At 40.5% G+C, this 22,664-nt stretch overlaps 1 protein-coding gene across 12 annotated transcripts in view; it reads left to right on the top strand.

Moving 5' to 3' along the window:
- Positions 1-19,358, top strand: part of DGKI (diacylglycerol kinase iota) — a 489,355-nt gene extending 469,997 nt beyond the window's left edge. For 10 of the 12 annotated variants that reach the window (XM_043871570.1, XM_043871568.1, XM_043871572.1 and 7 more), the window contains 3 exons: positions 1,900-1,936; positions 3,920-4,019; positions 8,935-19,358. In XM_043871570.1, the coding sequence (XP_043727505.1) occupies positions 1,900-1,936; positions 3,920-4,019; positions 8,935-9,051 (254 nt within the window). In that variant the 3' untranslated portion in view covers positions 9,052-19,358. Of the gene's footprint in view, positions 1-1,899; positions 1,937-3,919; positions 4,020-8,934 lie in introns of those variants that run through there. The other 2 variants (XM_043871574.1, XR_006334812.1) reach the window with 2 other exon arrangements.
- The last annotated feature ends 3,306 nt before the right edge of the window (positions 19,359-22,664 follow it).

The raw sequence follows: 22,664 nt of genomic DNA, 5'->3' as shown, positions 1-22,664 counted from the left end.
CCTTTGCTGTGCAAAAGCTTTTAAGTTTACTTAGGTCTCATTTATTTTTGTTTTTATTTCCATTAGCCTAGGAGACAGATCCAAAAAGATATTGCTGCAATTTATGTCAGAGTGTTCTGCCTATGTTTTCCTCTAGGAGTTTTATGGTATCTGTTCTTGCATTTAGGTCTTTGATCCATTTTGAGTTTATTTTTGTATATGGTATTAGAGAATGTTCTAATTTCAAGCTTTTACATGTAGCTGTCGAGTGTTCCCAGCACCACTTACCAAAGAGACTCTCTTTTCTCCATTGTATATTCTTGCCTCCTTTGTCGTAGATTAATTGACCATAGGTGCCTGAGTTTATTTCAGGGCTTTCTATCCTGTGCCATTAATCTATATGCTTTTGGGTGAGTACCAAACAACTTTGATTACTGTAGCTTTGTGTAGTCTGAGGTCAGTGAGCCTGACTCCTCAGCTCCATTCTTCGTCAAGATTGCTTTGGCTATTTGGAGTCTTTTGTGGTTCCATAAAATTTTTAAATTTTATTGTTCTAGTTCTGTGAAAAATGCCACTGGTAATTTTTTTTTTTTTTTTTTTTTTTGCCACTGGTAATTTGATAGGGATTGTATTTGTTGATTGCTTTGGGCAGCATAGTCATTTTGACGTCATATCTTCCAATCCAAGAACACTGTATATCTTTCCATCTGTTTGTGTGTCATTTGCTCAGTTGTGTCCAACTCTTTGCAACCCCATGGACTGTAGCTTGCCAGGCTCCTTATTCATTAATTCAAACAAACATTTAAGCCTCTGCTTGGCACCATGCTCTATGCCAGTCATCAACGAAGGACAGTGTTGGACAAGGCATCTGTCACAACTTCAAGGGGTTTTCCAGAATCTAGTTGTGGAGAGAGACAAGACAGCAGGTAATTTTAATATGGCTTGACAAGTGTCATGATCAGTAAGGTGATTGTATATCCCTACTTGTTAGGGATACTCTCAGTTTTGATGGTTAATTATATTATCCTCCCAATTATAGGAAATAGGGTTAACATACAAAATGAGGGAACACATCGGCAGGGCATCTAATGCAATATTAGGAATGCAGTAATAGAGTGCTTTATGGAGAAAATGTGTATCAGCTGATACCTGCAGGTAAGAAGTTGCAGGAAGGGTTTGGAGGAAAGCAGCAGTGCGGCAGGGGGAAAGGTGGACATTCCAAGCAGTGTTTGCAGGTTGAATTGAGTAAATTAGTGAACAAATAAGAAGTTGTGAATGTGAAAGCTCAGAATATTTCAATTCCTGATGAAGCATCTAGGACCATTTGGTGTTTATATATAACATTTCTTCCAGATTTTGGGAGGGAAATTTTATGAAAAATAGAATTTTACTCTATTTCTAAAATAAAGAAATCAGGCTAGATAATGTCTTGACTTAGTGTAAACTGCTAAGTGTTACGTGAGGTAAAGAACGCTTAATAATACAGTCTCTCATAGTTTTAATGGTATGCTGTATAAGACCTTCCCGAACAACCTGTGCTAAAAATAGTCTTTAAAGCCCACCCGATTCCCCTTTTCCTCCTTAGGTCACCACTTAATTATTCTTAATTTATTCTCTCCCTATTAATTTTATTTCTTCAGCTTGTTTGAAAGTTTCTTGAAGGCAGAGGCCATATTCTTTTTTATCTCCCATGCTCTACATATTGCCTGGTGATGATTGAGAGATTGATGAGGGGGAGGTGGAGACAGCATTTATCTCTTGAAGGGGGAGGTGGTCTTATTATACCTGTAACTAAATACTCTACTCTTATTCAGCCTCTCAAAGTATTTTAATTCTGTGACTACAGTTTTGTTTGTTTTTTTTTAATGGTAATTTTTTGAACTTTTTTTTCATGGGCATCTTGCTTTTCCTCTTCTTTAGGACCGTCCGAGTTATTGGATATGGCAGACAGTGAAACGTGAGTGTTGCCTTACATTATATAGACTAGATTGTCTTCTTGAGAACATATAAAAATGTCTACTTTCACTTGTATTTATAACTGTAGAGCTAATCTTCTAAATCAGTGATTACACAGTAAAAATAGATGGTACCTATCATGAAGATTGCATACATAACCATTGCGGTCATCCTTTAGAATTTCCTTCAAGGGAGGTACGTCTGCACTGGTGCACCTAGAATGCCAGAGAAGTCTAATGTACTTAGCTCTTAATTACCCATCCATTTACTCTTTCTCAACTGAGGTTTGAGTGAAGTAGCTCAGTCGTGTCTGACTCTTTGCAACCCTGTGGTCTGTAGCCTACCAGGCTCCTCCCTCCATGGGATTCTCCAGGCAAGAATACTGGAGTGGGTTGCCATTTCCTTCTCCAGGGGATCTTCCCGACCCAGGGATCGAACCAACTGAGGTTTATAAGCAGATTAAGCCCTAATGCCCTAAGGCATCCTTTTTGTGCAGGAGACAATTTCTCTGTGCTAAATCTAGAATGGGACAAGTGATATGCAACCACTGGAGAACCAGGAACATAGTGGCTCCAGCCATTTCCATGTTTTGTGCGTCAGAAGAGGAACCATGGTTCAGAAACTCACCAGCTCAGCAGCTGGCCCCCAAACTGATAACATTTGTTGTCAACGTTTTTATTCCCAGAGTAGCACAACAGTTACTATTCACGAAGCAGGGACAAAAAGAGGCTAAAAACATCTAACCCTGGAAGCCAGGAGGAGCCTCTAGAGACCTGCAGTGAAATAGAACAAGGATAAAGACTGGGTGGGGTGGAGTTGTTGCTCAGTCACTCAGTCATGTCTGACTCTTTGCGACCGCATGGACTGTAGCACACCAGGCTTCCCTGTCCTTCACTGCCTCCCCGAGTTTGCTCAAACTCATGTCCGTTGAGTCGGTGGAGTGGAGAAGGGCTAAGGAGAGCAGAAGGAGGAAAAGTAGGAGGGGTTTAGCCATGAGTCACTGACAAGGAAGAAACCATCAGTTGCTACGGGGGCTTGTTCACGTACCACACATCCCGTCAGCAAGGTTGTCATTCATCCTAGCTTGGCATTAAGTGTCTTTTCGGTTTCAGACTCAGGGTGGGAATATCCTCCTCCCTCTGCTGTCTTACGGGGGCTTGTTCACGTACCACACATCCCGTCGGCAAGGTTGTCATTCATCCTAGCTTGGCATTAAGTGTCTTTTCGGTTTCAGACTCAGGGTGGGAATATCCTCCTCCCTCTGCTGTCTGGGGGGGTTGGAGAAATAGTCACTTTGCCTTGGCTATTCCCCATCCTGAGTGGGCTGACCTCAGGCCTGCCGCTAACCAGAGGTGACTCTGAACTCTCTCAGAGTTCTTACTGTCCCCCCCCAGATATCCTCTGGGGCTGCCCCTCCCCTTCCGCTCACAAGGCATCAGCAGGTCGGGCAGAGTGGGTGTCTCCTGGGTCTTTGAAGTCAGGTCCCAGGAGATGGTCTTCCCAGGGCAGGGTGGTCTACCGAGAGGTGGTGCTCCGTGCTTCTCCTGTGTGTGCTTCATCTCACGTCCTTCCGGCTCTGTGCTCATGTCTGCGGGACATAGCCGGAACGTCTACACGGAGTGGCTGAACACTGTTCAGACACACCTACACACATCAGTCTACTTCAGAGTGCCACTGCAGATTACTTACATCCGACAGTAGTCATTTAAGACAAAATCACTCAGCCTACCTAACCAGACAGCTCTGTTTGAAAAAAGAGGCTGGAGTCAGATGTCATGGTGAGATGATGACCAACTCAAGGTACTTTCAGGAGCCCCATCAGCCACCTCCCCTATCCATGCCCTGCAACATAGGTGGGAAAGTGGCCAGGGGGCACAGAAGGTCAGCAGTAGGGGTAAGATGCAACCCTCACTTCCCTCCCTGCCCCCTTCCCCCCGCCCCCACTCCCGCCTGCAGCCCTTTACCCATTTCATCTTTGATTTAGGGGTGAGACCGCGCTGCACAAGGCAGCCTGCCAGCGGAACCGGGCCGTGTGCCAGCTTCTGGTGGACGCAGGAGCATCTCTGAGAAAGACGGACTCCAAGGTAACTTGATGAGTGAGTGCAGGAATCCTCCCCCAGGGCAGGATCTGTGGCTCCATTGCCTTGGAGCAAAGGCATCCTTTCTGTACTTATGGAAGTGCCTGGGGCTTTGGAAAAAGGAGGACAAAATAAAGTGTTTCATTTAGAGAAACTGCAGTTTAAATGTATAAGCACAAAGGGAGGGTGTGTGCAAGTCCAAGGGGCTTCATAGACCTCTGAATGCTCTGACCTCAGGACTCAAGGCGGGTAGAGGGGCAGAGGGAAGAGTTAATAGAGATCAACCCCATAGAGGAATTTGCTATGATGATCTGAGGTCATGGTCCTGGTTGGCTCTGAGTTTTAAAGCACCCTCTAAAAAAGGGCAAGCTACTTAACTGTAGCAGGTTACAGAGAAGAATTTTAATATGTAATTGAGGACTTCGTTAAGTATGTGCCAAGTAACCTAAGTTTGGCATCACTGAATGTAGACAAGAAACAGGTAACTTAGAAGCCTACTAATGATTTCAGAATTGCTCATCAATTAAATAAATCTAATGGAAGCTGTGTGTGATTTTCACTCTGGAGTTTCCTCCAGCAGCAGTACATTATGACATAGCTTTCTCTCTGATATGGACCTTTCTGTCCTTTCTGAACCAGTTTCAGTGCTTGATTCTTCATTTCCCTTGTGACCCACCAGATCCTTGCTCTCTGAGGTCCCTGGCTGCCTTAATTCTGATAATTCTAGACTATTGAATTCATTAAGCCGGATTCTTATTTCTAGCTGATCTATTACCTGTCTGGTTAGCTAATTGGGTGTAAGATTCCAAATGGCAGATAATTACTCACTGTGATATTCTTCTCAGATGATATTTGCACTCAAGTGCTTTGATGTGTAACCTTAAGAGACATAACCCATGGAAGCAAGATCAGCAGAGGCCAAGATTTGAGGTGGGCTTGGCCTTCCTTGCTGGGGCCACTCACACACAGCAGAGCCCTTGCCTGTTCACCAGAGACTGGTCTCAACTCAGGTGATAGAAGGGAGGAGAAGATGAAATAGAGGGACCAAGGAAAGACTGGGCAGGAGACCTGGGCCCAGAGCAGATGGGTTTTTTTTAATCTAAGTTTCTGAATCAAATAAAGGGGCTCAATGTTCCTTGATATTTCTATTTAGTGTTATGTAGGTATGTCCTCTTTTCAAAATGCAAAGTTTTATTATTTTTATTATAAATATAGTACAGCCTCACAGAAAACTCTAGCAATGCAAAAAAAAAGTTTTTTAAGTAAAAATTGCTAGAAATCCCACAATCTAGACCTAAATACCATTAAAATGTTAATGATTTCTCCTCACATGTGGGTATGTCCATTTTTCTCATTTCCTGCAAGTAGGTAAAGTCAAATGATACTACATGCTACATACTACATACAAACATACTACATTATAACATATATATATATAACCCAACATATACACATATAACCTACGTTTGCACCCAACATTTTGTTTTAGAGAACTTACTGTTTGAAATAATAGAGCTATACTTCATCCTTTTCAGGGATCCTCTAATTTTTTCCGTTCCCTAATTTTATGCTTGGTGAAAGCTGAATATCATAATTATGACTGGATCTTCTCCTGGAAATTTTTGGAGAAAAGCAATATTTTGAGAATTTCTCTTGATAGAGAAGGGCTCCTTAAAAATCAACTCAAAGACCCCACTCACTTCACCTCTATTGGAAACTGGGAATCTCAACCTATTTAATGTTGATGACAAGATAATCTCTTTAAAAAATGATACAAAGAAACTTATTTACAAATTAGAAAAGACTCACAAACCTTGAAAACAAATTTATGGTTACCAAAGGGGAAAGGTGGGGGTGGGGAATTAGGAGTTTGGGTGAAAGTTTTGGAAAAATTGGGAGATTATCTATTTTATATACATACTACTACATATAAAATAAATAAAATAATCAACAAGGACCTACTGTATAGCACAGGGAACTCTACTCAATATTCTGTAAGAACCTATATGCAAAAAGAATCTGAAAAAGAATTGGGATATATGTGTGTGTAAGTGTATAAACTGAATCACTTTGCTATATACCTGAAACTGACACAGTATTGTAAATCATCTATATTCTGAAAGAAAAAAAGATAAGCTACAAGCATTGTAACCAAGTTGAATAAAATTATAGGAACTTGAAGCTATGGCTAAATATTAAATCCTAACTAAATAGTAAAAATTTTAGAATGTCTAGAGCCATTGTTCCATCCCTTTTATCTTCTATTCCACATGCCCTTGTAGGCTACTAGGATCAGACTTAATTGAAGTTGATACCATCCATTGCAAAAGATGAGGCTGAGAAGTGTTTGATAGTTTCTGTAATACTTGTGTGCATTTTTATACATGGAACTATTTGTATGGTACAGTGATCATGCCTCTATTCTTTCCTTAGAACTTAATATCATTTTGTACATATACACAATGGAATATTACTCAGCTATATAAAAGAACAAAATAATACCATTTGCAGTGACATGGATAAACCTAGAGACTGTCATAGGGAGTGAAGTCAGTCACACACAGAAAGACAAATATCATATGGTATCACTTATGTGGAATCTAAAAACATGATACAAATAAATCTATTTACAAAACAGAAATAGAGTCACTGATGTAGAAGACAAACTTATGGCTCCCAAGGGGGAAAGGGAGGAGGAAAAGGGTAAACTGGAAGATTGGGGAAGACATATACACACCATTCTATATAAATAGATAATTATAACTAATAAGGACCTACTATATAGCACAAGAACTCTGCTCAGTACTCTGTGAGACCTCTATGGGAACAGGATCTAAAGAGTATATATAACTAATTCACTTTGCTATACAGCAGAAATTAACACAACACTGTAAATCAACTATACTCCAACAAAATTTTTTAAAACAATATCATTTTTAAGTAGATACGACTGAACAAAAATTAGAAAGTGTCAAGGACAGTTAATTATGTTCATAAACATTCAAAAGAATGGAGACCATTCCTCCTTTAACTGTTGACTTATGTTTATTGGCCTCATTTCAGAAATATTACGTGTATAAATATACATCAGTTCAGTCACTCAGTCATGTCCGATTCTTTGCAACCCCATGGACTGCAGCACACCAGACCTCCCTGTCCATCACCAACTCCTGGAGTTTACTCAGATTCATGTCTATTGAGTCAGTGATGCCATCCAACCATCTCATCCTCTGTTGTCCCCTTCTCCTCCCACCTTCAATCTTTCCAAGCATCAGGGTCTTTTCAAATGAGTCAGTTCTTCGCATCAGATGGCCAAAGTATTAGAGTTTCAGCTTCAGCATCAGTCCTTCCAATGAATATTCAGGACTGATTTCCTTTAGGATGGGCTGGTTGGATCTCCTTGTAGTCCAAGGGACGCTCAAGAGTCTTCTCCAACACCACAGTTCAAAAGCATCAATTCTTCGGCGTTCACCTTTCTTTATAACCTAACTCTCACATCCGTACATGACTACTGGAAGAACCATAGCTTTGACTAGATGGACCTTTGTTGGCAAAGTAATGTCTTTGCCATAACTTTGCCATAACTTTGGTCATAACTTTTCTTCCAAGGAGCAAGCGTCTTTTAATTTCATGGCTGCAGTCACCATCTGCAGTGATTTTGGAGCCCAAGCTCTATACAGTCAGCAAAAACAAGACCGGGAGCTGACTGTGGCTCCGATCCTGAACTCCTTATTGCCAAACTCAGACTTAAATGGAAGAAAGTAGGGAAAATCACTAGACCATGCAGGTATGACCTAAATCAATAAATATACATATAACATTATAATTTGTTGTTGTTAAGTCGCTGAGTTGTATCTGACTCTTTTGTGACTCCGTGGACTGTGGCCCATCAGACTTCTCTGCCCATGGGTTTTCCCAGGCAAGAATACTGGAGTGGGTTGCCATTTCCTCCTCCAGGGGATCTTCTCAACCCAGGGATCAAACCTGCACCTCCTGAATTAGCAGCCAGCTTCTTTACTGCTGAGCCACCAGGAAAACCCAACATTATAACAGACTGAAAAAAATCATAGAGTCATTTACAATGATGCAGAAGAACATTTCATGACATAGAGGTTTTATATGTTATTAAGTGCAAAAGCACATTGCCTAAGTATATAAACAAAGTATGGTTTAGTTTTCATAAAAATAATTGTGTGTAGAGCTACAGAAATAAGAAAACAGCTACTTTATGGGAAGGTTAACAGCAGTTATCTTAGTATAGTGGAATTACTGGTGATTTTTGCTTACTTATGCTTTTCTACTTTCCCAAGATTTCTTTACTCAACACCCATCACTTTTACTATCAGAAATTAACTTACTTTTTAGGGAGATAAGATAGTTCTAAATTAGGGAGAACCAAGCTGAAGACTTTGAAACCACCAAAGAAACCCCTTTAAATTGTTTCTGATCATCCCTCCTTCTTTGTTTCTGCTTGTTATTTCCCAGGATTTAGTATCACAGAAAGACTTCCAAGGAAGTCTAGAAGTCATTCTAGAAGTCAGAATGCCGGTTTCCCTACTTTCTTTTTTTTTTTCTTCCCCTCCTTTCTGTTCAGTGATTTCTATCCCCCTCTGAAGAGAATCTGGGTTCTCATCCTTCCTGTGCTACATGATTTGCCGCTGTGTACCTAGTTACTCTATGAACCTCCCTTTCCTTTGATGGAAGCCCCACCTCTGAAAAGTGATCGTCTCTCTTGAACTTGCATATCTCACACGTTTGATGCAGTAATAGATTTAGAAAGCATCTCATCAATGCAAACAGAAAACATGGAAAGATCAGTTTCAGAGAGTTATCTTTGAGCAGCTCTGTTTCTATGAATTTTTTTTTTTTTTAATGTTTTCCCAAGTGTTTGTGTCTCTCGCCTCTTCACTGTTACCTACAGGGTAAGACACCTCAAGACAGAGCCCAGCAGGCCGGAGACCCAGACTTGGCTGCCTACCTGGAAAGCCGCCAGAATTATAAGATCATTGGCCATGAGGACCTGGAAACTGCTGTTTGACCCTGGTAGACAGGCTGAGAGAATCTCAACAAGCATCTCACCTGTGCCCTCCTGGCGATCGGGCGGCTCCCCTGGAAGAAGCTGATGGAATCCATAAATCTGTCTCTCCTGCAAGAATCTATCTGAGACCATGCCACCAGTTTTAAGGGCTACCAAGATGTACCACAGAACATGATAGCCCACTGAGGACGAGGCAGGATACCTGGAGATTTGTGGACTGCGCGTTCCACAAAATTCGATCCTTATTGCTTCCAGCAAGTAGCATGAACTTCTGTGTTCACCTGTATAATTTATTTTAAAGATCCAAGGATGTTCATATAAATGGCACTGCTCCCTCGCCCCCCTATGCATTCACTTTTCCCCTGTACCGCACAATTCTACTGTAACAACCCATCGATTTAAAAAAAAATAATATATGATCTGTTCTCTTTACATTCAGTCTTTGAAGACCACGAGACTCTGAAGGTCTTTTCAAACCCTCTGGATGTCCTGCAGAAATATAACTGTAAAATCGCTTCCACTTCCAAGACTAAATATACTGAGACTACTTAGTGACCTGTTTGCATGTCTCCTCTCCCTCCCTAACCCTTTTTCATGATGTAGGAGCTGGGAGTGCCACACAGATAGCGTCCACTTGGGTGCGGTATCTCTGAGGTGCGGCAAGGTGGCATGGGAGTTGCCTGGGTTGAGTGGTACCTCGGAGGGGGGACCCAGGGGTCAGCCCAGGTGGCGGCACTGTTGCCAAGAGCCGTGGAGGACTGGTCCAGCTTGGGCTGTTGGCCCAGCTCCGTACTGCCTACGTGTAGCCATCTTTGCCTTTTGCTGCAGTAGAGACGGGCAGTGGATGCTCACCAAGGCCCATAGTGGGTTTGCAGAACCACTCCATTTTAAGTGCTGTTGAGATTGCAGAGCAGAAAACCGTGTGTGGGAACTGTGGTTACAGGAAATGGAGCGCTACGACAGCGTTTACTTTTAGGCTTTTTGACTGATAGTAGAAAGCAGGCTAATCGACTTGAAATTAAACAGCAAAAGCAAAAGTAGCAACATATGTCAAAATAACTCACTTAAGAAGAAAACAGTCACCGGAGTGCTGCACAGAGGCTCACAGGCTCGGGCACAGTGCTGAGAGGGGGCCCGCGTTAGGTTTTCCTTCTAAGGTCTTGGTTTTCATTTCCCTGCGGGAGCCTTGTCCCAAGGACAGAGCCTTGTTTTACCGACTCCACTGCCGGACTTTCAAGATGCCTGGATCATTCGGATGGATGCCTCACCTACTATTGCCAGATTCCAAGGTCATACCAGATAGCACTGTAGCCCCACCTTTGACGTACAGGGCAGTCGAATATATCCTTTTCTCTATTTCCCCTGCCAGAACGATCTTCGTGCTGACTCCTGTTGGGAGTCTAACTGGAAACATCTCGCTGGCAGTAGAATTACAGCTTTTCATTCTGCCACCGACCAGTTGGTACTTACAGGTACCTCTGTTAGGGACCTGCGATAACTAAAGAATCAGGAGAAAAAGTCTCCTCACTTGCAGAGAAAACATCTGCTTGACTTGGGAATAAGGCAGAAGTGAAAGTGGGTGACCCTTTTTGCTTTAAACTAAACCAGTGTCTTCTGAGCTTTCTTCCATTTTGCTCTTAGATATAAGCCAAGTGTTTCCCTTGTGTTTCTGCATGTGAGCGTAAATGATTGTCTCTCTGCATTTAAGTTAAAGTCCAGTGGTGCCGCCTCGCTTATCTGAACCACTTTTGGTCACATGTCATTTTGAAAGTACAGAGGTGATATACTGTATTAGGTGGGAATAGTCTCTCAGTGGATGGGGACCACATCTGCCCTTAGTTGTTTCCAAATCAAACTGTTGGCATCATTTTCAGCTGTGGAAAGAGGGATCTGTTTTCATACATCAGTCTTAGAAACAGAGCGATCTTTTGGGTTTTCTGGCAAGGGCAAAAGGGACTGCAGTAGATTGTTTCCAGAAGCTGGAAAGAAACATGCTCCAGGAGAATTTAATCACTGGGCTTCTGCTGGGAACTTTTCAGGTGGTGAGACTGTCAAGGAGATGTTGTGATGACAGAAATATAATCCTTGCTACAGACTGGAATCTGGCTTTGAATGGTGCCTTCCATGCCCTGTATTGAGCCAAGCATTTGGCCACACAGCGATCGCTGGGATGAAGGACTCTGCTCTCACCAACCACCGTCTCATATTTCTCTGTGATGCGTCCAAACAGCCCAGAGAAAATTGAGGGTACAGGTGGCCGTGGGCCAATTCAAATAGCTCCAGCTGAAGTCACACGTAAATCTTCAGCATGGAAATAGATGAGGTCATGACTACTGTAGGGGTCCTGATGCATTTGGAAATTGTTCCAAACTAAAAAAAGAAAGACATTAATGTCCTACATTATTGATGGGGGAATGACATAGGACAAAGGCAAATATCTCTCTGAAAAAGCAAACACCCTAAGAACTTAGGTTTTGAGAAAAAACAAAAAAAAGCATCAGAAATGGTCAGAATAGTGACCTGTTTAATGGCTTAAACATTAAATCTACCTCCTGTAGCTTTTTAAAAAATTGGCCACTGCACGTGACAGTCCTGGGCTTTAGAAAAGAGAGAAGGGCATGTGCTCTAGGAGTCTACAGCGTAGCTTAGGTAGGTAGCAGCCCCTCTCCTGGGCCATCAGGAAGCATGGGAGCAAATAGTCTGGCGCTGGTCTGATAATCCACGTAACTTTAAAAGACATAACACTGTATACCTATGGAAATACAATTTCCTACAAAACCTGCTGAGACAGAACTGCCAACTGGAGCGGGCTCAGCTGCCGTTCCTCTGTGTTTGGCTCAGGAGAGCCCTTCGCGTTGTGCTACTGTCTGCTCTGGGATTCCATTTTTAGATTGGGCAGATAGAGGCGTGAGAAATGGAGAGTTATTAAAAGCCAACATTATATAACCTTGAAGCTAGTCCTTCTTTGGTAGCCTTATATTCTGGTATGATGCATTTAATGAAAAAGGACCCAGTTGTGCTGTGCTTATCACATTCAAGGACTTGATAAAGAACAGAAGCTAAGAAGAAAATAAACACCACGGCCGGGAATTTCACTTTGAGAGTTTCAGTTACCTCTATAGAGGTTCTAGTCCATGGGGTCGCAGAGTCAAACACGACTGAGCACACACACAGAGGTTATAACCTAAAACGAATGCAGTGTCTGAAATGGAGAATTTAACCGGCAAGTACACAGCCTTGAAACTAGCAACAAGTGCTGGAAAGCCTCCCATGTGCCCCGTTGTTCCATCCTTCTGTTCCAGCTGGCCTGAGTGTGTAGGCAGGTCCGTTTACATGGAGAAATCCTCAACAAGTAGGCAGTTTCCATTTAGACCTAGTAACAGTTTCTTTGCCTGAAGGATTTCCAGCATTTATTGACTGGACACCTTATAATATTCATGTCTTAAAAAATGTGGGGCAGCAGTTTTTTTTTTTACATGTCAATTTTATTTTAAATGTTTAGGTTTTTTAAATTATAAAAGTTGAATGTGCTTTTTATAAGAAGTTCTAATACCACAGATGAGTATCACATGCAATGTCAAGGTGTTGCTCTCTGCTGGTATAGAGTCCTCTGTTCTGCCCCTAGAGATAAACAGCAGAAACACGGATAAACATTGTTGCTTGTACATATGTCAGAAATACTCTGCATATACAAGCCTCAATGCACACAAAGAGATGTATTTATTTGTAGACATATATGTGTATATATCCTATACACACATATATTGCATAAGTTTAAAAAAAACATTTTAGAAGCATGCTAGGCATCTGTGCCTATGTAGTTAACTCCAATGGGCAAAGATAAGGTAATAGAAAATTTTCCTTTTATTCTTTGTTATTTTTCCTGTTACTAAGCGCAGTTCTGTTACTGCAGCACTTCTAATGCACATGACATTTGCTCTTGGCTGTGTCATAAAATCTGTGACCAAAAAAAAAAAAAAATCTGTGACCAAGAGGTCTTATAATTGTTTTTCTTACCTTCCACAAAGCATGCAACCTACCTGAGCCTCGAGACTTTATGCTATTTGTGGATCTTGAGTGGAGAGTTTCCCTGTGACACTTAAACACCTTTACAAGGCCGAGTTTACAGGACTGACAGTCAGTACGCTGCCTAATGATCTTTAATTCTGGCAAGCTCCTGCCAAAAAAGTGTCATAACTTGGATATGGGTAGGGTCTGAGTAACTTGGCTTTCTTCCAGTAAGAGTAGCTAATGAAATCACTGAAAACAGCATATTATATTCAATTATGCTACTTAAAAATAAAGTAGATTGTTGTTAAACTGGCTCATCATAACCATCCAATGAAACTAATTACTTAAATGGATTATTTTTATTTTAGGGGGAAAAGTATAATATCCATTAGAGAATTTTCTGATCTTTAACATTTATTTAGTATAAAATTGCTTCTGCCCAGATCTTAGTAGAACCATCTCTGAATATCTCGTTTCCAATTCTCTAAATGCCATTTTCAGCTGATTAAGTCCTTTTTTTTTCCCTCTGCCTGGCCCCTCACACTGACTTTGGCACCAACCCATTTCTGTTTCCTGGTTATGATCCCATCTCTGGTCCCTCCAATTGTCTGACCATAGCAGTAGTCCCACTCCTGGACTTTCTGCCACTACCTTCAATAATTCCATCATACAGATGCCCAAGTCTCCCCCAGATATTATGTTCAAACTGGATCAAAATAAAATTACCCTCTGGCACAAGTATCCATTTTGCCTAAAGGACAAATAGACTCCCACTGACCTTGATCATCTTGCACAGTTACAAGAGGTCTTATTCTGAGAAGTAATTTCCCAGATAGATTGAGCAAATTTCTCTCCTAGTCACATGATGAGAAGCTTCTTCCACACCCAGTGATATAAACCATGTGCCCCCAGGAAGTCACCTGGGTGACTGGATTCTGTGCATGTTTTACCCCTACTGGCCGTCTATGGATTTAGGCTCTCTCCCCACAGTTGAATGAGAAATTTCATGGGCTTCCCTGGTGGCTTAGTGGTAAAGAATCCATCTGCCAATGCAGGAGACGCACGTTCAATCCCTGGGTAGGAAAGATCCCCTGGAGAAGAAAATGGCAACCCACTCCAGTATTCTTGCCTGGGAAATCCCATGGGCAGAGAAGCCTGGTGGGCTACAGTCCATGGAGTCGCAAAGAGTCAGAGATGACTTAGCGACTAAACAACAAACAACAACCCCACAGTTTAAAGAGAAACCTAAAAATAGGAACTAAGAAAGGAATAGTGCTTACGACAACTTGTTTGCCCAGGACACCGACAGTTACTGAACTTGTCCCCCCAACCCGCCCCCCACTAAAAAAAAGGCATAAAAAATAATTCGTAGGCTCTTGAAGCATTATGTTTTAAAGTAGAGATTTGAATATTGGATGGTATCCTCATGGTGGACATTCCAGAATCTGTTTATACATATATTCAGTCATTTTGCACACAGTCGTCTGTTCAAAAATCAATTATACAATCATATATTTAATCATTCATTTGAAAATATGTTCACTCTGATGCAGGCACATACCAAGGATATAAGAATGACTGCAAAAGGGAGAACTCTTGACCTCACAGAACTCAGTCTAGGAGAAAATACAAATTCCAATCTGATAAGTTCTGTACAGAAGTCCATGGTACTGGGGAGCATGCCCTGCAGGTTCAAGTCTAACCATGGTTTATTCCTTTTTTTTTTCATGTTTTATTTCTATGAAATATGAAATGAGAATATGAAAGAAGCTACAGTTTGCATTCCCTTTCTCTTGGAGTCTTGGCACTGTTCTTAAAAAAAAAGGATCTGAAACCAAGACTTCAAGATGAGACTTAGAAACACTACTAAAATGAGATCCCAAATGCTTATCCTATTTTCGAGGACAGAACTAGGAATAAGAGGCAAAACTTGCAGCTGGATTTTGACTGAATAAAGGTAAAGCATAAGTTATCATCAAATTGTGGAGCTGGCCCAGAATTAGAAACTTTTAGTAATGGGGAGTATTTAAGCAGAGGCTACGTGGACCACCTAGAGGGATGCTGTGATTTTGGACATGTGTCTGAGGGGACTGGATTAGATTCTGGGAGCTTTTTTAAATGTTCTTTTAAAATGACTTTGTTGAAAGGGAGGAGTCCCTTTGAATATTTTATAAAAATCTTGACTTTTAATCTTTTAAAATATCACTTTGTGACAGTCTAAGTCTTAAAGAGAATGACATTTAGTTATCATTTAAAAATCTTAAAACTAAGGATGAATTTAAGAGCTAATGAAAAGAAAGCATACTAAGAGATATAACTCTACTTCTGGAAGCATCATGGATTTTGATGAATATTCTTAGGCATCCTTAAGTAAAGTCCTATTTGAAATCTGTTTTACTCTCTATTCAAATTCAGTATAAAAACATGCTGTGGTTTGATATTCTTAGAATTACTTGTAATCTGGTATAATCAGAGGAGAAAGCACTGCCTGAAAGATGTTTGAGGTCCAAGTGAATGTCCATGAAAGGCAATCCTGGAAAGTTCCCTGGCTTCTGCTCCTGGCATGGTAATTACAAGGGAGAGCTTACCCATGAAAATAAGTAATGATTCTGGTTTTGCCCATTTTTCCATAGTTTCAGTATTTTGAGCCAAATAGCATTTGACACGGGAGACTGTAGTGGTGGGAGCAACTGAAAATATCTTGTTTCTCAATCCTCTAGTGCATATAGCTTTCAATAAAAATAATTTCAACAACTCAAATCTGTACAATTTATTAGGAACAGTTAATTTTAGAATGTTACTTTAGCATTTTCATGCATTTTTTTTTAACACTTTTGAGCCTTAATGCAAACCCCTGAGATTTAATGCATATAATGTGTTTTAAATAAATAAATGGAATCTCAGAGCAATGAATTTGACTAACACTGATACATGTAGTAAGTGGTAGAACTGTAGCACAACTAAGATCTTTAGATATTCCAGACTAATGTGTCTACAATAGATGTTTTCTAAGTAAATACTTTTCCACCATTGCTTTCAATGCTGCTTTACATTCATCATTCAGATTTCCATCATTTAGAAGGTGCCTCCTTGAAAAAATATTTACCTAAGATTCCATAGCATGGGTTGGTTAGGACTGAGGGAGAATATGAAATTAAACATTTAGGGGTTTTGCTCTCAGACAGAGGCTTACCAGGTTGGACATATTTCAAGGGGAGAAAAGGCCAAATGTTTTGGTACCAGGATGGATTTTACAAAATGACACAGAGGGGGGACTTCTTGGCTTCTCTGCTTTGTGATTCTCAGCATTTTTAAATGTTATTATTTTCTCTCCTTGAAAGTCACTACTGAAATAATATTATTTCAGAATACTGCACCAAGATGTGTCTTGCCATTCAAGACTTCAAAGCTTAAAGTTTTGGGTGAGTATACAAGGCTAAATCACATATGGGGTTGGCCAAAATATTCTTTTGGGTTTGTGAGATGTTATGGACAAACCCAAACTTTTTTAGCCAACCCACTACATAGAGGCCTAACACACCTATGGGAAGATGCCACATTTGAGGTGGAAAGAGCAAACGGGCCTGAGATATCCTTCCAATACCTAATCTCATATATACAAGGCACCACTATGGGCAGTTGATGAATATGTAAAAGAGGGGTGTTTGATCTGGAAGGGAGCCAGATTTGGAATAGGAATGTTGGGAGAATATGGCTTAAATAGGACTATGAGGTCTAAATTCTATAGGACAGATGAGATCAGGAACAGATATGGAGGGGAGGCAGCTTTATTTCTCACGTAAGGATTTTGTTTTCCCTAAACATTTCATCCAGAAAAATGAATTGGGTTTTCTCAAAAACAGTGAACTTATCACAGCTGATGTTTCTTATAGCATATAAGTTAAAATTGAACAACCGGATCAGGGATCATGTTAAAGCAATTGCTTGGACTAAAAGACTTCTGTGATGTTTTCCAGGTTTCAATTTCTATGATTTTAGACTGGAGCAGAACTCAATTAGAGCCCCCTTCTTTCAAGTTCCTGCCATATAGATGCAATGAAAGTATTTCTGTAAAAATACCAGACACTGTAAATATATCCCAGATCATTTAGAAGTTGATATTTCATGGCCCTAAAAAAAATTTGCTTTGCTTACACACACACACACACACACTCACCACTGCTGGCCAATTCCCAAATCTCCTAAATAAGATATATGTTTCTCCTAAGGCATAAGTCACAAATTCAGGAATTAAAGTGAAAACAAAGGATCTAGTGTTCACTCTCCTACTTTCTCCCCATTTTTTGTTTGGGGTGTGCATTTGGAACTGGGACTTGGAGAAGGGAGCAGAAGATCTCTGTATTTTCTGGTTACAAGAGGCATGGAGGCAATTTCTGTAACCTGTTGTCATGAAATAGGACTTAACTTCCCATCCCTAGGCTAATTTTCCTGGGATGTTTCTGTTTGTGAACTAGCCTTAATTGCCTATCTTCTCTTACTTCCATGAATTCCTAGATTTCAGGTGGGCTGCATGGGGGTGGGAGTCGTTCCTGAGATAGTTGTTAACTGTGGACCCATATCTGGAGGCTTGCTCAGAGAACTGCTCCCATTCCATCTTGTCTCCCACCCTCCCCCCTTGCCTCTGGCTCAGGAAGGTAAGAAAAAGCAGAGTAATGGGGAAAAAAAAAAAAAAAAGATTCTCAAGAGTAATACAGTAACAAGGCGCTAGCCTTAAATTGCCATGGCAACCCACAAATGAATAATATATACTCTCAGCAAACTTTGATCCTCATGAAAAGCAAATTCAGAAGATACAGAGAAAAATTGAACTGGTTTAGAGTGGCTACAAAGAGTTTCTCAGTTGTGAAATAGTCAACATATGTTGCTTAGAAGAATTAGATTATGTCTAGAATTTAGGAGAAAACAGCTCTGGTAATAGAAGGAAGAACTTTCCAGTAGAGCTTTCCAAAGGACTGGGTTGATTTTGAAGGAGTTTCTCCAAATGTTCAGAGGAGATTAGACCATGGACTTGTGCAGGACTCTGATAAAATCTGAGAAAAATAAAGGACAATTTAGGGAGTTTTTCATAATCCTTACAAATTCTGAGACTATGACTTTCCTATTTTGGGGTTTACATGTAACCTTTCCTCTTAAGAATTATAGAAATAGATTATTATGAATTTTCTTGTAAAAATAAATAGATGAAAGCCCTAAATTGGTTTACCTTATATATTTTTTTAAATTTATGGGTAATTCTCTCAAATGTTAGTGAGACTTATCAATTTTTAAGATAGAGCCTAGCTTTGATATTTATTGCACTTTGTGTAATGAATCCAAATGGTTCCTAACCTTCTGGTTTTATTAACTGTAAACTTTTTCATTCCCTGTCGCCCTCCCCCATTAGTTGGACTGAGGCTTGGATAGCATGTATAATTCCCAACGCAACTGGCACCTAGCTTGATGCTTGCTAACATCCTGATTGTGGGCTGGGACATATGGGATTCTTGCCATCCTGGGGAGTGATATTTAGAAATTTAATAGACAAAATATTCTAGGACAACAGAATATTTTGCAAAACATATCTTAGAAAAGTTAGGGTCCAAATTAGTCTCAGTTAGAAAGTTGGGCTGTGGGGTTATTTTTAATTACCAATGATGAAGTGGGCAACCATGAATCTGAATATTATATGGATGATAGCTGATGGAAAATGATGAAAACCATTCCTGTAAAGAATTAAGAAATAGAGGACAATCTCAGTTCCAGAAGAGTGAATACCTTTCATTTAATTTGATTTCTGAGTGGGATAATATTCCTGGGCATCCAGAGACCCTTGGCTGTGGGAGTCCACTCTCGAAGGCTATGTCTGTAGGAAGCATTGCAGTCACACTATAAAGGGCTCTTTCATGATTTCTGCTTCTGCCCTACCACATCCCACAGTCACGCCTTTGCAAAGCTGCCAGCTGGCAGGTGGAATCCAAACCAGAGTAGCATCTGTGGCAGGAGGATGAGGAAGTTTATTGCCAGGTAAAGGAGGGTGGGTGGGGAGGGTGGGCTGGGGGAGAAAGGAGTTTTTGTAACAAAGTCATAAAGTATTTTTCCCTAATTTTCTGTCATTTCCTATTTATACAAAGTATCTTGATCACCGCGTTGCTCTACAGAGATTTTCACTGGAGTTAATTTGGGAGATTGAACTAATCTCTGAAAAAAGACATTGACTAGTTACAGTTACTTTTGGGACACTTTTTCTGTATTGTGAATTGTGTGGACATGTACAGAATAAAAATTAAGAACTACAATTAGTTTCTTTTCTTTGGTTACTGGCTGTTATGTGTAGTTGGTGTGAATATTATCCTTAAGGGGGTTAAATTAGATTTTCAAAATTTGGAAGCAAATGAAGCATTGCCTGTTTTGGGGATGGTAGAAACTAAAAGAGATCCCTGATAAGGCAGGAAAAAAAAAAAACAAAAACTTTTAGATTTCTAGTCCAGTACATCTGGACTAAGAGAGACCAGATTTACTCTAACTGAATTTTTAAAATCTATATATAAAACTATAATGGTTAAGACACTAGACCTCAGGCCAAGAAAGACAGTAATCCCTGAGAGATAAGAATTCAATAAAATTAGCTCTATGATTTCTCCGTTTTTATAGACTTCAGAGAGTTTCCTGGCAGTGGATCAGGGAGTAGAAATTGAGGCAGAGACTGGCAGATTTCCTAAATTGGTAAGAAAGAGCTGAGAGCTTGGGAGACCAAGACGGCAAGAGCTTCTAGAACTGAGGATCAGAGAGGAGAGATCCACACAGAGAAATAACCCCAGAGTTCTGCAGAGAGCCCCCCCCCCCCAACTCAAGTATTTAATAAAATACTTACCAGGGTATGCAAGTGAGGTAACTACCCAACACTGGAAAAAGAACCACCCCAGATGGTAAGAAACAGTAGCCAGCTCACACAGGCTGGGGAAGATGCCTGTTGCCACTCGCCAGGTTGCACCTTTCCTGTCTATCCAGCTTTTATTTCTTAACAAAACATTACCAACTCCTGTGTTTTCCCACTTTAGTCCCATTTCCTCCTCCTGTCTGGTCACAGGGGAAACCACAGTGATGGTTTTGTGTGAATCTTAGCACATCCCCATCTTTTGTCCCTTCTTCTCCTTCTCAACGTCTGTTAGCAATATTCCCTGTCACAGGTGTAAACTTTGCCACACTATGTGGTATCAATATTAGAAATTCTGTGTGTTGTCAACTTTTATTCTAATAGCTGAAAGCAGGAGTGTGGAGTTTCGTTAGCCTGGCGGGTTTGTGTGCACCTCAGTGGGTCATAATGTGCGACAACCACGCTCCTTTCTGCTAACATTCAAGGCCAGACCCCAATGCCAATGACAGACAATGTTCCTTTATCTGGGTCAAATAATTTCTTTTCTGGCTTCTTTTTGGATCATTGTGCTTCATATTTGTACTCTCTGACTTCTGAATTTTTTTCCCTTGGTGTTGGTTATTTTTATTCCTGTGGAAAGATAAAACACACTCATACACACCTAACTTTAAAAAAAAAAAATTGTTACTAGTATCATCTAGCTCCCTAATAATTCTTGGAATCCATTCCAGTTCTTTCTCATGAAGGCATCCTTCTCAGAGTCCACTGGCTTCCTGTTCTACTTTTGATTAATGATTTCCTAAGGATGATGAAAAATTATTTCATTAGGATGGTCTTCTTTTGGGCTTCAGCATTTGTCTTATTACTTCTTGACACCCACATCTTAATTCCTTGATTTGCTGGTGGATAGCCACAGATTGCTTATTAAAACTAGGAATAAGGAAAATTAATTGAGTTCTTGCATATCTGAAAATGCCTATCTTATCTTTTAGAGCGTGTCTATCTTTGGAATTCTAGTTCCAAAGTCATTTTTCTTAGAAATGCAGAGAGTCTTAAAGAGGAAATAGAAGGCCCTATACTTTGTGAAAAGTAGAAGTTCTTTCACAAGTAGATTAAATCACAGAGTCACATGTTATAGTAGTAAAATGACTCCAGACACCATGGCCATCAAACTGCACTGTGCAGAGGGGAAAACTATGGTTCCAAGAGCTTAAAACACTGCCCAGGATCACGTAGCTAACTAGTGACAGGGAGACTTCACCAAAGCTTAGGGACTTCTCATCTGCAGCTTCTGTCACAATTGCAACATTCAAATGCTTTAGATTCCAGCTGAAGGCGTTATGAGGATAAAGCAGATACTTGTGGTAGAAGAAAAATACACTGGATTCCAGGCCCAGTTCTGCTCAGGAGGAGCCCAGTTTCCTGATCTGTAAAACAAGACTGAACAACTGATGATTCCTGGACCTCCTTTTTCTTTCAAGTGGTGGGATTCCCTGAAGGGAATCTTTTTATAGAAGACTCGTTATAAAGATGAGAAAAGTTTCAAATTGATCGCTGTTTAAAGGCTTCACTTTGGAAACCACTAAAGTCTCCCACAAAGTATACTGTTCGAGCAATATTTGTCATAGTAGTCATGCTGACTGGCATTTTAAAAATCTACAATGTCTTTTTTATAAGACTTCTATGGCTTCAGTCCCATACCTCTTATAGGTTTCAACCCTTGGAATTTTGTGTGTGTTTATTTCTAGAGATCAATACAGTCAGCCACAGGTTGCTAGTTCCTCGACTCTACAGGCTATCACTTGAAAGGTGTAAAGATAATTAGTTCAGTTTTATACAGAGGGAAAGGACCAGAACTTACCCATAGCAGGGATGCTTAATAAGCACTATGTGTTAAAACCATATGGAGGATGTGATCATGATAGCTAATGAGGAAGGATGTTTCTTCTTCACTGCTCAGTGTAAGAGGGTCACGGTGGATTTCTTTCCTGCTTGGCATTTTCTGAATCAGTGTGCACAGCCCTGGGTTTGGCATCTAAGGTGCTGGCAATAAACTGAGTCTACGTAACGCTGTCTCTTTCTGAACTTCAGTTTCCTCATCAGAAATATAGAAAACACCACTGCCAACCAAATGGAGTTGTTATGGACATTAAATGAGATACTGTCTAGAAAAATATTTAGAATAATGCCTAGCACATTGTGAGTTGTTGTTTAGTCACTAAGTCGTGTCAAACTCTTTTGCGACCCCATGGACTATAGCCTGCCAGGCTCCTCTGTCCATGAGATTTCTAGGCAAGAATACTAGAGTAGGTTGCCATTTCCTTCTCCAGGGGATCTTCCAGACCCAGGAATCGAGCTCATGTCTCCTGCATTGCAGGTGGAGTTTTTACCACTGAGCCACCTGGGAAGCCCACATAGTAAGTGCTCAGTAAGTTATACCTATGAAAATATGCTGGGGGTGATACATGGTGAAATGCATAATACCATATTTATAGCACTGTTCTATGAACTGTGGCACAGGGGACAGGCAAGATGCTCTCACCTTAGATATCTTAGTTCATTAAATCCAGTTGGTTTGACATTGAAGTCCTAACCTTAAGTTTGCCTCAATCATTTTTATTCCCTGTAGCTTAAAAATGTGTCTTAAAAAGTTAAAGATATACAACTTTGACAGTGATAAGGTACAACTCTGAAAACAGACTGAGAGAAAATATGCAATAAATATAGC

This window comes from Cervus elaphus, chromosome 18 (assembly GCF_910594005.1).
Source record: "Cervus elaphus chromosome 18, mCerEla1.1, whole genome shotgun sequence".
NCBI classification, from domain to species: domain Eukaryota; kingdom Metazoa; phylum Chordata; class Mammalia; order Artiodactyla; family Cervidae; genus Cervus; species Cervus elaphus.
Note: the sequence above shows the minus strand (reverse complement) of the source record. Positions and strands in the feature narration are given on the sequence as shown.